This window comes from Octopus sinensis, linkage group LG4, assembly GCF_006345805.1.
Source record: "Octopus sinensis linkage group LG4, ASM634580v1, whole genome shotgun sequence".
Taxonomy (NCBI): Eukaryota; Metazoa; Mollusca; class Cephalopoda; order Octopoda; family Octopodidae; genus Octopus; species Octopus sinensis.
Genome location: NC_043000.1, coordinates 22,723,069 through 22,736,343, shown reverse-complemented (window position 1 = coordinate 22,736,343; position 13,275 = coordinate 22,723,069). Strand labels below are relative to the sequence as shown.

Genomic DNA, 13,275 nt, shown 5'->3' with positions numbered 1-13,275 from the left:
AGGGGACTGGATTGATACCCTGCCTGTTGCCAACATTAGAGGTGTACTCAGTCTACCGAGGTCTACCGAGCTAAACCTAATCGTTAAGCGGGTCCTGGCTCGAATAAATGAATAAATATCTCCTCAGTTCTGGAACCGTTGGGATTATCCAGAAGTGATGGAAAGAGACCAGATGGTCTTACCCTCTGCCCCTCGGTTAGAGGTAGGTGCCTCATTTGGGACACCAGTCTGCGACTCCTTTGCTCCATCCCACATCCCGGATGCTGCAGTTAATGTAAAGGGTCACTGCTCCCGTAGCCGAACGGAAGAAAACCCTGAAGTATCGGGACCAGACAGTGAACTATCTTTTCCAGCTTGTGACGTTTGAGCCGTTCGGAGGGACTGGGTCACTAACCGCGAAGCTCTTGTCAACGTTGGCAGCTCGCCTCAGCGAGGTATCAGGTGATGCCCGTGGGGGCGCTTGGGTTTTCCAACGCCTTAGCCTCGCCATCGCCCGTGGTAATGCTGCTAGCGTCCTGGCTTGCTTTAGTAGGTTCCTTTAAACCTTCTGGCGTGCGACCAGTCGCTGTAATAAAAAAAATAATTCCCCACAAATCGTTTCAATAGTTTTAACTGAAAGATTTGGGAGAATTAGATGAAAGTTCTCCTGTAATTTTCTTTTATGTAAATGAACGTTTATGTTAATTTAAAAAATTGTCAGCAAAATCTTATAAAATGACAATGTTCTAAAAGATGTACACCTTCCTGGTACTACTTGAGAACAGTGGTCTCAGTGCGCGCACTCGCGTAGTCGCGCATCAGCGCTAGCTAGTTGATCCTACAACGACTACCTAGCAAAGTAAATAAAACACAAAAACCCACAAAGTGAATAATTTTTTAAACAAAGTAAATAACACTCAAAAACACAAAGTAATGATCAACTAGTCGTGACTAGCTAGCGAGTATGCGAGTGCGCGCACCGGGACCACTGTTCTCAAGTAGTACCCACGTTCCTATGTTATAAATGAAAATCTACGCGTCCATGTGATGGGAAGAAATTGAAGTTATCTCCCTTCCTGAATTCTCGGAATTCAAATTTAGAATCATGGCGGCGATTATTCGTGTGAAACGTCGTATTTCCGATGGACCTTTGGAAAATATTGTTGTTTCTTGTAAAAAGAATCGCTTGATTGAGAATGTGAATACACCTAATGAGGATATTGTTACTACAGAATTAAAGTTTGCCGGAACTGTTGTTGATAAGGTAAGATCTTTCGAATAAAACTTGTAACCATGTGATTTTCTTGTGAGGCCTAAACACAAACATCGATGTTGGCAGGTTTTGTTGTTATTATTTTGTCGCTGGTCAGCCCCCAACTTAGGTTGGCTATGGACCCTTCTTCGTTTCTAGGTCTCCGTGAAAGTAAAAGGCATAATTTACTTGTCCTTGTTATGGTGAAGAAATAAAGCTCACTGAAGATTCGCATCACACTGATGGATCTGTTTGGGTAACATAGCCCTCGATTCAAAATACCATGTTAACATGCAGTTTACCGATGTATGTATAAACATACATTTTCGCAAAGAAAACAAACTTCTTTCTGCATTTCATTGATCTCCTATATTATTTGCGTGTTGTTCAAAATCTAATTCAAACCACTGCTATCACTATTGAAATAGATCAGATCGTGTTTGAACAATTATTTAAAGGTATTTGATCCGTTTAAGGCGGCGAGCTGGCAGAATCGTTAGCACGCCGGGCGAAATACTTAGCGGCATTTCGTCTGCCGCTACGTTCTAAGTTCAAATTCCGCCGAGGTCAACTTTGCCTTTCATCCTTTCGGGCTCGATTAAAAAAGTACCAGTTACGCACTGGGATCGATATAATCGACTTAATCCGTCTGTCTGTCTGTCCTTGTTTGTCTCCTCTGTGTTTAGCCCCTTGTGGGTAGTAAAGGAATAGGTATTTGGTCCGTTTATCATTTGCATTTATTATCTTAATAAAACTCTAACTTTTCACTCATGGAAACTATTTCCGTTTTTGTGCTGGAAAACAGCGACTTCTCACAATACTTTCACTTTCATGGAGACATGGAAACGAAGAAGCGCCGATCCACGATCAAAGTTATTCAAAGCGTAACTATCTTGCCCTTCTTTTGAAGGGTATTTTGAATCTAGGGCTATGTTACCCAATGTGTTCCATTTCAATACGGTAAGGTGTACCTTAAAGGTGGTTTAGCTCTATTTCTCACAGGTTTTAATCCAAGACTTACAGTTCTGAACTGGGGTACTTTTTACGGTTAATATACGATGCCTTACAACTGTTACACATTTCGTTTCCATTTTTCCCACCGGGTGCGGATCTAGATATTAACCCTTTTTACATATCATAACTTCAAAGTTAGAAAATCCCTCCACTTTGGTGAGTATTATTCTGATTCCTCTTATATTTATTGGCACTAAGTAAGCAAAACACCAAGTACAGTGTACAATGAGTGAATAAATGTGTATATATATATATACCATATTTTAACGTGTATAAGTAACCCTTTTTTGTCAAAAATTAGGTTAAAAAATATGGGAGTTTCTTATAAATGGATAATATTATAATCCCTTACAAAACCTTTTTTCAAAATTTTAAGCCTAAAAAATTTAGGGGTTCCTTATACCCGTTAAAATACGGTATATCTGTGTGTGTATATGTATATCTGTGTGTGTATATATATATATATATATATATATATTTCCTTTCTTTTAGACAGATGCTATTTCACAGCACATTCGTAAAGCAATCAAGAAGGAAAAACTAGAGAAAGAATATAAACGTCATGCTTGCCAGGATCCTACTGTTAGAAGCCGCACCATTTCCCAGGCATCATCAAAGAACAAACGATATTTTGTTGTTTCAAAACACAGGAGCCCAGAATTGGATACAATTGATTCTGTAAATGTTGACGATGAAACTACTTCACAAAAAACGCAAGATGCTACCAAAGAAACTGAGACTGACCCTGTCAGTGACAAATTATATGTTCTGTATGATATTGAACAGGATGTGGTCCCCATTGCTGCAAATGTGAGTTTTCCATTAGTCTTTTTTTTTTTCTTTCTTTCATCATGGTTTAACAAATGTTACATAAAATGTCACTTTGCACCATTGAATTTTCATCCTTTTTATGTTTCCAAATCAAACTTCATTACGATCCACTTTGCTTTTCATCCTTCCAGGCTCAATAAAATTAAGTATATAGAATTTGATTTAATCAATTAAGCCTGTACCAGTGGCATGTAGAAGGGACCGTTTGAGTGTGGAAATGCCAGTTCTGCCTGACTGGCATGTAAAATACACCATTCAAGTGTGACTGATGCCAATGCCACCTGACTGGCACCCATGCCAGTGGTATGTAAAAAGCACCATTTGAGCATGGCCTATGCCAGTTCTGACTGACTGGTTCCCATGCTGGTAGCACATATAAGGCACTCACTATGCTCTTGAAGAGTTTGGCGTGAGGAAGGGTATCAAACTGTAGAGACCTTGCCAAATCAGACTGGAGCCTAGAGCAGCTTTCTGGCTTGCTAATCCTCGGTCAAACCATCCAACCCATGCCAGCATGGAAAACAGATGTTAAACGACGACAATGAACAGTACCCACGAAATTTGTGGCTCTGTAACTATATTATAAATTAATATTTGGGGAATAGAAGGCAGTAAACCGACAGAGTCGTTAGCACACCAAGTGAAATGCTTGGCGGCATTTTGTCCATTTTCACATTCTAAGTTTAAATTCTACCAAGGTTGACTTTGCCTTCCATCCTTTCAGGGTTGATAAAATAAGTACTTATTGAGCACAGGGATAGATATGAGTGACTTACCCACTCCACAAAAATTGCAGGCCTTGTGCCAAAATTTGAAATCAATATTTTGGGTTTGTTAAAATTGATAGCCTATTGGGCAAAATGGTTTGTATTATTTCACTAAGACTCTTTAGTTTGTGGCTTCAAATCCTGCTATGGTCAGCTCTGCCTGTCAGTTTTTTAGAGTTGATAAACTAAGTACCAGTCAAATACTGGTGGCAATCTATCATTCGCCTTGAACTAAGCACTGGAAATTAATGAAACATTTGTTCTCTACATATTTAGTGCATTTATATCAATCCCAATGTTGGACTCAGTTTAGTGAGTGATTGAGTTAATCTTCTTTCAGAGTTACCTACCTTTAATTTTGTAAACAGCACCTGTGCTGGTGCCCTGTAAAATACTCCAGTAAATTCCTGTTAAGTGGTTGGTATTAGGAAGGGCATCCATCCATAGAAACCATACTAAAACAGACAATTGGAGCCTGGTGTAGCTCTCCAGCTTGCTAGCTGCTGTCAAACCGTCCAGCATGGATAACAGACATTAAATGATGATGATGGTGATGTTCTGCATTCAAGAGCTGTGCCCTCCTATGGCTGTGGTTCCCAACCTTTTCATTACCAAAGACCCCTTTCATTTAAATGAGTTTCCCCATGGACCCCTTTTAATATGCTTATCCTTGTTAGGAAGGGCATCCAGCTATAGAAACACTGCCAAATCATACTAGAGCCTGGTGCAGCCTCCTTGGCTTACCAGACCGCAGTCGAACCGTCCAACTCATGCTAACTTGGAAAATGGACGTTAAATGATGATGATGATATATATATATATATATATATATAAAAATCTACACAGCCTTGCTTTTTTATCACATTACAAAAAAAATTTATATGTATATATATATAAATGGCGGTGCCCCAGCATGGCCACAGCTCATAAGCTGAAACTAGAATCAATCAATCAATCAATATATATATATATATATATCCCTCCACTTTTGTGAGTTTTAATGTAGATTAACTCAACCATACATAAAAGTCCAATCCTGGGGGTTTTATATATGCACTAAAACCCTTGAACATTGTGCCCCAGCATGACCACAATTTAATGAGTAAAAATAGTAAAAGAACAAAATAATAAATATCTTAATTTGTATAACATTCTAGTATTTCCATATTAAAGCTTTATTGAAAATTCCATTTGATTAGTAAAGCATTGTCAAAGTTTGTATTTGATCATTTGATGAGTTTTCGAGTCATTAGTAGTTTTCTTGCTTATCTTTCAGCCCCAGCAGAAGGATGTTGTCACCTGCAATTCAGTCCCCATGGAAAGGGAAAAGGTACATTACACCACAAACGGAGAATATGTGTATGATTTGTATTATATAAACCGTTCGGGATTTGATTATCGCTGGCTTGAGAGCACCTCGTCCATTGAACTGTATGAGCAGATTTTGATGGATGACAGATTGTCTGATTCTGATGAATATGTCGAGGAAGATTCAGACAGCAATGACGAAAACAACTGGAGAAATGACTATCCTGACGAAGATCCCCACTTCTACGACCCTAATGAAAAAAACAGTGATGAGGGTAAGCTGGAAAAATCTCAACTAGCCTATTATCATCTTAGCTTTTTAAACCCCAACTAGCCTATTATCATTTTAGCTTTTTAAACCCCAACTAGCCTATTATCATTTTAGCTTTTTAAACCCCAACTAGCCTATTATCATTTTAGCTTTTTAAACCCCAACTAGCCTATTATCATCTTAGCTTTTTAAACCCCAACTAGCCTATTATCATTTTAGCTTTTTAAACCCCAACTAGCCTATTATCATTTTAGCTTTTTAAACCCCAACTAGCCTATTATCATTTTAGCTTTTTAAACCCCAACTAGCCTATTATCATTTTAGCTTTTTAAACCCCAACTAGCCTATTATCATTTTAGCTTTTTAAACCCCAACTAGCCTATTATCATTTTAGCTTTTTAAACCCCAACTAGCCTATTATCATTTTAGCTTTTTAAACCCCAACTAGCCTATTATCATTTTAGCTTTTTAAACCCCAACTAGCCTATTATCATTTTAGCTTTTTAAACCCCAATAGCCTATTATCATTTTAGCTTTTTAAACCCCAACTAGCCTATTATCATTTTAGCTTTTTAAACCCCAACTAGCCTATTATCATTTTAGCTTTTTAAACCCCAACTAGCCTATTATCATTTTAGCTTTTTAAACCCCAACTAGCCTATTATCATTTTAGCTTTTTAAACCCCAACTAGCCTATTATCATCTTAGCTTTTTAAACCCCAACTAGCCTATTATCATTTTAGCTTTTTAAACCCCACTAGCCTATTATCATTTTAGCTTTTTAAACCCCAACTAGCCTATTATCATTTTAGCTTTTTAAACCCCAACTAGCCTATTATCATTTTAGCTTTTTAAACCCCAACTAGCCTATTATCATTTTAGCTTTTTAAACCCCAACTAGCCTATTATCATTTTAGCTTTTTAAACCGAATATTATACCTGCTTTGTGTTCAAACTAGCCAGATTTGGCCTCTCTTACAGTGTCGTTCTAAAAATAAGCATCATTTTCATCATCCTTTAACATCCATTTTCCATGCTGGCAAGGATTGAATGGTTTGACCAGAACAGGCTGCCGGAGAGCTGCACCAGGTTCAAGTCTGATTTGGCTTGGTTACTATAGCTGGATGTCCTTCCTAACACCAACCACTCCTAGAGTGTAAGTGGGAGCTTTTTACATGCCACTGGCATGGGGGCCAGTCAGGTGGCACTGGCATTGACCACATTCAAATGGTGCTTTTTACATGGGGGCCAGTCAGACAGCACTGGCATTGACCACACTCGAATGGTTCATGAGAGCCAGTCAGGCGGCACTGGCATTGACCACACTCAAGTGGTACTTTTTATGTTGGGGACAGTTAGGCAGCACTGGCATTGACCATGCTTGAATGGTGCTTTTTACATGTCATCGGCACAAGGGCCAGTCACACAGCACTGGCATTGACCATACTTGAATGGTGCTTTTTACGTGCCTCTGGCACTGGCGTTGACCATGCTCAAATGGTGCCTTTTATGTGCCACCAGCACAGGTGCTAGTCCGGCAGCACTGGCATCGGCCACAACTACAATTTCACTTGACTCAACAGTTCCAGTCTGCTCAGCTAGCAAAAATTAGTAGTACATGCCATCATTGTTTAACGTCCGCTTTCCATGCTAGCATGGGTTCGACGATTTGACTGAGGACTGGCGAACCAGATGGCTGCACCAGGCTCCAATCTGATCTGGCAGAGTTTCTACAGCTGGGTGCCCTTCCTAACGCCAACCACTCCGAGAGTGTAGTGGGTGCTTTTATTTGCCACCGGCACGAGGGCCAGTCAGGCGGTACTGGCAACGGCCACGCTCAAATGGTGTTTTTTACGTGCCACCTGCACAGGAGCCAGTCCAGCGGCACTGGCAATGACCTCACTGTCACATTCTGTGTCATGCTGAAACTCCTTGAGAACTATGTTATGGGTATGCATGTCTATGGAGGGCTCAGTCAAGTGAAATCATAGTTAATTTCGCAAGCAAGCTGTTCCATTGATCAGATCAACTGGAGCCCTCGTTGTCATAACCAACAAGGGGCCAGTTATCAATTCATCGTTCCTTTTTAAAATAATTTGATGTGATTTCAGGTAATTCTCTGCCATTTGTAACCAATGTAATGACCACAAAAGATGCTTCCCCATTTTTATTGTGTTGATAGAATCATCCAGATATGTTTCCATGTATTATTAATTTTGTTCCCTCTGTTTTGTATTTTTAGATGATTATGACGGCTATGAAAACTTTGGTCTTTGTTCTGATGACGAAAAACAAGCGGATATGTTGGCACACCGAATTGAAAGATGTTTTCTGGGTAAGTTATTAAGTGTTTTAAATTGTTTAGTTTAACACAGCAGATCTCAGTCACCTTTTTTATCTGTCAACCTCTTTGGTTTCTATTTTATTCTACTGGACTCTCATAGACATTTGATGCTTAACCCTTTCATTATTGTATTTATTTTGAGATGCTCTGTGCTTCTTTCAATCAATTTTAAATATAACAAAGAATTTAGTAAAATAACTTATCTTTTGTTTTTGGATTTGGTTTGCAAGATTCTTTATGAGTTCGTGTGTGGAAGCATATTCTGTTGTGTCTGGGGAAAGTCATTTTCTTTTTGTGCCTTATAATTTAACACCCTCACCAGTAAAATTCACACTTATTTCTTATTACTATTTTCCTAAAATTTTTGTTGCATCTTACAACCTTTTCAATAGTCTTGACTATTGAAAAGGTTGCAAGACACAACGAAAATTTTCGGAAAATAAAAATAAAAAATAAGAAATAAGTGGAAATTTTACTGGTGAGGGTGTTAAATTATAAGGCACAAAAAGAAAATGACTCTCCCCAGACACAACAGAACTTAGTTATCATTAAGCTAGTATTAGGAACGTAAATTGTGACTAAGGTTTGGTGGAAGTTTTTAATTCAAAACTTATGAAAACAAGACATTTGTACTACAGAGCCAGAGGCACTTTCAGCTGGGTTGGTATCAAAAGGGTTAATTTAATCATTTGTTAACCCTTTTGTTACCATATTTATTTTGAGATGCTCTGTGTTTCTTTCAATCAGTTTTAAATATAACAAAGAATTTAGTAAAATAACTTACTTATCTTTCGTTTTTGGATTTGGTTTGCAAGATTCTTTATGTGAATTCGTGTGTTGAAGCATATTCTGTTGTGTCTGGGGAGAGTCATTTTCTTTTTGTGCCTTATAATTTAACACACTCACCGGTAAAATTTCCACTTATTTCTTATTTTTATTTTCTTAAAATTTTTGCAAGATGCAACGAAAATTTTATTATAATCCTAGGTTAGTTGTCCAGCATTTTTATCATTTAATGCCACTCTACCTTTAAACTGATATTAACTAAAATTAATTAGAGACTGAAACATTATCTTCATGATAGATGCATAGACAGTATTGGTGAATAACCCTAGTTTTGAAGCTGAATTTTTAGTAAGCCAAAGAGAACTAAGCTTTGTTACAATTACTAGAAATAGTGATAACCTCTTACTAAGAACTTGATTTTTGCTTTATTTGTCTTCAATATTAAGTATTATTCATTGCAGATGAAGAAGACAAAGAAGAAGAAGAACGGGAATATTACAAGCATCTGGATAGTCGTGGTGGTGGTGGTGGTGGTGATAGTGATGATGATGATGAATATTCAGTGGGTAAAGGACAAAATATTGGTGGACGATCCTATGAACAATACAAGAAAGACATGTTAAAACAAATGAACAACACGTAGACCAACACGGAATGAACTTTTAATAGCGTTGTTTCTATTATTAATGTCAGCAACAACTTGATATCGAGAGAGGACGAAGTTGTATATTGGTTAACTTTGACTTTCCTTTCTCTTGGGTCAGTAAAGTATATATTTAAATATTGATGGGGCTGTTCAGCATGATTTTCATTTCACTAAAAATTATTGTACATCTTTGAGAAAATATTAACAGTCCATCTGGAAAATTCCATTATACAGAGAATATTTCTATTGTTGTTTAGCCTCAGAGCAATCAAGGCATTACTTTATCAAATGTATTCTTTCGTTTTTCAAGGCAGTAGTGGTGTGAAATGAAAGATTTCACTGCCATTTCTGGCATATAGAATGACTGCTGAGAGGCTCCTTCATTGGCCATACTGAATAATTGCATTTAAAATGAATACCAGTTATGGTAGATTAATGATTGTCCTGTTCATGTACATAATTCTAAAAGCAATGTCATTTATATAACTCCTTTATAGTCAGAAGAAATCTGAAGAATTTCATTTGTCAATATTGTTAGTAGAAATACTATTATTTCTCTTCAGAAAACAGAGAGGGAGAGTAAAACATGCATTATTGAATGTGAATCACACTTGAGTGAGTGAATAAGGTGTAACTAGCAAACAGTCATTGATTCACAGCTCAACACTGGTTTAATGTACAGTTGGCAAAGACCCTAACTCTCTACAAAAACCACGGATAGATACTGTTCACTTGGTAACGTGTATTAACATTCTTTCATAAAGCTGGATATTGTATAAATTTCTGAGGGGTCTGTCATGAGTTCTAGAGCTCATACAGCTGTAGTTTAACCCAGATTTCATTATGCTTAAGTACTGAGATTACAACACATTCTTCTGAATGAGACACCAAGTTGACTTCAGCTGTCACCGGAATTCTTTTATGGCTGAGTGGCTTGTTTTGCATTGCTTAAGAACACAATACACTCCCTGGTCCAGGAAGCAAAACTATGATCATAAGATGTGAGGACAACATATTAACCACTGGGCCACACACCTGTACAGAGTTTTAAAAAAACAAAAAAAAAAACTACATATTTTTATTTGAATTATGTGACTCTAACAATCAAGGGTATTGATAAATGCTATTAAATACTATGTAATTAAAAACTGGGAAGATACTCATTTGAACCATTGATCACCCCTCAACCCTGCGAATATTTATAGTTATGTTAAGGTGGTGAGCTGGCAGAAACATTAGCACACCAGGCAAAATGCTTTGTGGTATTTCGTCTGTCTTTATGTTCTGAGTTCAAATTCCGCCAGGGTCGACTTTGCCTTTCATCCTTTCAGGGTTGATGAATTAAGTACCAGTTGCATACTGGGGTCAATCTAATCGACTGGCCCCCTCCCCAAAAATGTTGGGCCTCGTGCCTAGAGTAGAAAAGAATATACAAACGTAATAAGGTGGGGAGCTGGCAGAAACATTAGCACACTAGGCGAAATGCTTAGCAGTATTTCGTCTGTCTTTACACTCTGAGTTCAAATTCCACCAAGGTCAACTTTGCCTTTCATCCTTTTGGGGTCAATAAATTAAATACCAGTTGTATATTGGGGTCGATCTAATCGAATGACCCCTTCTCCCAAAATTTCGGGCCTTTTGCTTAGAGTAAAAAAGAATATTTACAGTTATCTCCTGTTCTGCCTTATATTTACCACACACTTGCAACTTTTACTCATTCCTTAGGAATTTAGAATTTATTTAATCGTCATATAATGTAAGGGAGGCAAATATTGGTGATGTTGCATTTCACAGAAAAAACAAACGGTACAATGAACTGGTTGAACTCTGCAAAAAATACTTGAGGTAGGGCGTTAGAGGGTTTATTGGAACCAGGGTTCACTAACTCCTCAGATGTCTTGGACAAGTTGCAAAGGAAGAAAATATTTTTTGAGGGAATAATCAAAAGTCTTAGAGAAAGTGAGCCACTACATATGGTTCAAGGGTGAAGACAAGCGGTGTGTTGAATACAGTAAGGAACTTCAGTTCTGTATGAACAAGCATTGACTGATACATCTGGCTTAGATCAGAATATCTGACTCAAATTTTGTGCTCTTGTGTCAGGAATCATGTCACCTACATCAGTGGGTAGCTCTAGTCTCATGATGGAAGCAGTCAAAACACTTATAACTCTTTCTCTTTTACTCTTTTACTTGTTTCAGTCATTTGACTGCGGCCATGCTGGAGCACCGCCTTTAGTCGAGCAAATCGACCCTGGGACTTATTCTTTGTAAGCCCAGTACTTATTCTATTGGTCTGTTTTGCCGAACCGCTAAGTGACGGGGACATAAACACACCAGCATCGGTTGTCAAGCAATGCTAGGGGGGCAAACACAGACACACAAACATATACACACACACTTATATATATATATATATATATATATATATATATATACGACAGGCTTCTTTCAGTTTCCGTCTACCAAATCCACTCACAAGGCATTGGTCGGCCCGGGGCTATAGCAGAAGACACTTGCCCAAGATGCCACGCAGTGGGACTGAACCCAGAACCATGAGGTTGGTTAGCAAGCTACTTACCACACAGCCACTCCTGCGCCATTGCTTGATGACACACTGACTCTAGCATTTGAAGACACCCTCAGCACATAAGTGTTCACCTCCAACTAAGCACAAAATCAGTTACAGCATAGGTGTGTCTTCTCCAGCACCACAATTCACCTCACATCCTTTATATAAGGAGAACACGACTCTAAGTTTACTTCACCCGTTCACATTCTGATTCTGTCTTTCACACAGATGTGCATGTACTCATCTCCAGAAGCATGAAATATTATTTTTACCTTTTCCCTTATCAGTGGGCATCACATGACTTGTATGCACAGATATAGCAGACAACTCTATAAACAAGTCATGTGACTGGGGGTTAATTTTCAACCAATCAATCATTTTTAAATGCCTTTTTGAAGATTATGAAGAGAGCCATTTTTATATTTCTACCTGCTTGGTTCCATAATGAAAATATTCTTGCTTTTTCTCAAATACACTGCATTTTTGTGTATCTTTTTATATGCAAATACTGTTTATCTTTAACTGGCTGTGTTCTTAAGCATTGTAATTTATACTCCTATATTGAAATATTACCAAAAATAAAAATGATATTTAAAACTAGAAGAATTTACCCTATTCTATATTCATCATGAACATATCCATGCTGCTTCTCTCTTGCACAGAACTTCTGATTTCTCTTATATCTGTTTTCTCTCAGTTCATTTGTCCTCTACCATTCATGTACACTAACATCCAGTGGAGCATGCTTGCTTCGTATGTTTCTGGATTTTCTAAGTTCATCATCATCATCATTGTTTAACATCCACTTTCCATGCTAGCATGGGTTGGACGATTTGACAGAGAGCTGGCGAACCAGATGGCTGCACCAGGCTTCAATCTGATCTGGCAGAGTTTCTACTGCTGGATGCCCTTCCTAACGCCAACCACTCCAAGAGTATAGTGGATGCTTTTACATGCCACCGGCATGAGGGCCAGTCAGGCGGTACTGGCAACAACCTCACTCAAATCTTTTTACACATGTCACCGGCACAGGTGCCAGTAAGGCAACGCTGGTAACGATCACGCTCGAATGGTGCCTTTTACATGCCACCGGCACGGAAGCCAGTTAGCCGCTCTGGCAACGATCATGCTCAGATGGTACTCTTAGCACCCTACTAGCATGGGGCTCAAGTGCCAGTAAGGTGATGCTAGGCCCAAGTTTCACTGACATGCAGGAACACACTTCACGCATAAGCATCATACAACCTTCCCTTCATTCTGATGGAGAAACCCTTTGTTAAGAACAGACTTAATATCTCCTTGAACTTTTTTGCCCCATTTTTATTCTGTATTCTATGTATTCAAAGCACTTATATTGACCACTAATTAGATCACCAAGGTAATTAAAGCTACCAACTATATCTGGGTATTTAGAAATATCTTTTTAAAAAATAATAATGATAAGATTACTACGAACCACATGGTTCTGGGTTCAGTCCCTCTGCGTGGCACTTTGAGCAAGTGTCT

General features: G+C 38.3%; 1 protein-coding gene across 2 annotated transcripts; it reads left to right on the top strand.

The window, feature by feature from the left end:
- Window positions 1-1,061: 1,061 nt before the first annotated feature.
- Window positions 1,062-12,369, top strand: LOC115211103 (probable RNA polymerase II nuclear localization protein SLC7A6OS). Of its 2 annotated transcripts, none has more exons than XM_036501903.1 (5): window positions 1,062-1,243; window positions 2,738-3,055; window positions 5,120-5,428; window positions 7,664-7,757; window positions 12,168-12,369. In XM_036501903.1, the coding sequence occupies exons 1-5, from the start codon at window positions 1,085-1,087 to the stop codon at window positions 12,212-12,214; spliced, it is 927 nt and encodes a 308-aa protein (XP_036357796.1). In that variant the 5' UTR covers window positions 1,062-1,084; the 3' UTR covers window positions 12,215-12,369. The 2 variants fall into 2 exon arrangements, with proteins under 2 accessions (XP_036357796.1, XP_029635863.1); XM_029780003.2 differs by lacking the exon at window positions 12,168-12,369 and adding an exon at window positions 9,014-10,303 and having other exon boundaries at window positions 5,120-5,426; window positions 7,665-7,757.
- Window positions 12,370-13,275: the final 906 nt, after the last annotated feature.

What these genes read in the sequence shown, in the direction of transcription:
- LOC115211103 (XM_029780003.2), top strand. Translation starts at nt 1,085, where the DNA reads ATGGCGGCGATTATTCGTGTGAAACGTCGTATTTCCGATGGACCTTTG. An exon ending in CCGGAACTGTTGTTGATAAG is followed by an intron (nt 1,244 to 2,737) that starts GTAAGATCTTTC and finishes CCTTTCTTTTAG; the next exon opens with ACAGATGCTATTTCACAGCA. An exon ending in TGAAAAAAACAGTGATGAGG is followed by an intron (nt 5,427 to 7,664) that starts GTAAGCTGGAAA and finishes TTGTATTTTTAG; the next exon opens with ATGATTATGACGGCTATGAA.